Consider the following 1,313-nt stretch of genomic DNA (forward strand, 5'->3'; position numbering starts at 1 on the left):
GATGTACGTAAAACACCTAGACATAAAATCTACATACCTGTATGGAAAGCTGGATGAGGTGGTGTTCATGAGGCAACCTACGGGGTACAAGGTGCCTGGATCTGAGAAGAAAATGTGCAGATTAAAGCGGAGCATTTACGGCTTGAAACAAGCTGCAAGAGTTTGGCACAAGACGCTTACGGATATACTGAAGCAGCTTGGTTTCGAACAGTGCAGTTCAGATTCGTGCCTTTATCGGAAGCGTATTGGTGAGAACGGGTGGATGTATATCCTCATATATGTGGATGACTTGCTGTTGTGCTACACACATGGGAGGAAATCGACCAGATCGAGCAAGCTTTGCAAGATCGACTGAAGATTACAAGGCTGGGAGATATCAGGAGCTTCTTAGGTATTCGTGTGCGAAAGAATGCGGAAGGTTTCTTTGTGATTTCTCAGAGTGCTTTCATCAGATGAGTTGCGACACGATTCGAGTTGGACAACGCTAAAGGGTCGCAGTACTCAATGGATCCGGGATACTATAAGGTGACCGAGGGTAGCCTGAAGATGGAAAGCAACGAAGAATATCGCAAGTTAATCGGTTGCCTGCTATACCTGTCTGTCAACAGCCGTCCAGATGTCGCAGCGGCAGTTGGAATATTGAGCCGGAAAGTTAGTTGCCCATCGGTGACGGACTGGACCGAAGCCAAACGTATTGTACGCTACCTGCTACACACGCTTGACTACGGATTGACGCTTGGAAGGGGTGATTGTGAGCTACTGTTGTCAGGATATTGCGATGCGGATTGGGCTGGTGACAGCACTGACCGTAAATCCTGTACCGGTTACATGTTGAGTAACCCCCAAGTAACCGTGACTTGGGTGAGCCGGAAGCAGAGCTGTGTGGCCATGTCTACCATGGAGGCCGAATATGTGGCCCTCTCAGAGGCTACGCAAGAGGTTGTTTGGTTGCGGCGTTTGCTAACTGAACTGAACGAGAATCAACGGCGGCCGACAGTTATTTTCGAAGATAACAAGAGTTGCCTAGATTTCGTCGCATTGGATCAGTAGAAGAAAGGGTCGAAACACATTGACACGCGGTACCACTACACCAGGAACTGCTGTTCTTCTGGTGATATCGAGCTGCAGTACTGTGCATCGGAGTATATGGTTGCGGATATCTTGACCAAGCCACTCGGGTCAACAAAGGTCAAAAGATTCGCTACGAAGATGGGATTGGCAACCGTGCCGATCGAGGAGGAGACTGTTGAGGAGACTCGAGGTCAAATTCGCGAGGAGGAGTGTTGCGCCCTTTCTAGTTGTTACGCTAGACG

The 1,313-nt window shown here is 49.0% G+C and overlaps 1 protein-coding gene across 1 annotated transcript; it reads left to right on the plus strand.

Annotated features, from left to right (window-relative positions):
- The first annotated feature begins 504 nt into the window (after nt 1-504).
- On the plus strand, nt 505-1,050 carry LOC135697357 (uncharacterized). The gene has a single exon (XM_065216971.1). It carries the CDS (start codon nt 505-507, stop codon nt 1,048-1,050), a length of 546 nt encoding a protein of 181 aa, XP_065073043.1.
- The last annotated feature ends 263 nt before the right edge of the window (nt 1,051-1,313 follow it).

Source organism: Ochlerotatus camptorhynchus, unplaced genomic scaffold, assembly GCF_037179485.1.
Source record: "Ochlerotatus camptorhynchus isolate MF236.1 unplaced genomic scaffold, CSIRO-AGI_Acam_v1.1 ptg000070l, whole genome shotgun sequence".
Classification (NCBI taxonomy): domain Eukaryota; kingdom Metazoa; phylum Arthropoda; class Insecta; order Diptera; family Culicidae; genus Ochlerotatus; species Ochlerotatus camptorhynchus.

Bases quoted from the DNA above. Each gene is read 5' to 3' on its own strand.
- LOC135697357 (XM_065216971.1), top strand. From the start codon at position 505: ATGGATCCGGGATACTATAAGGTGACCGAGGGTAGCCTGAAGATGGAA.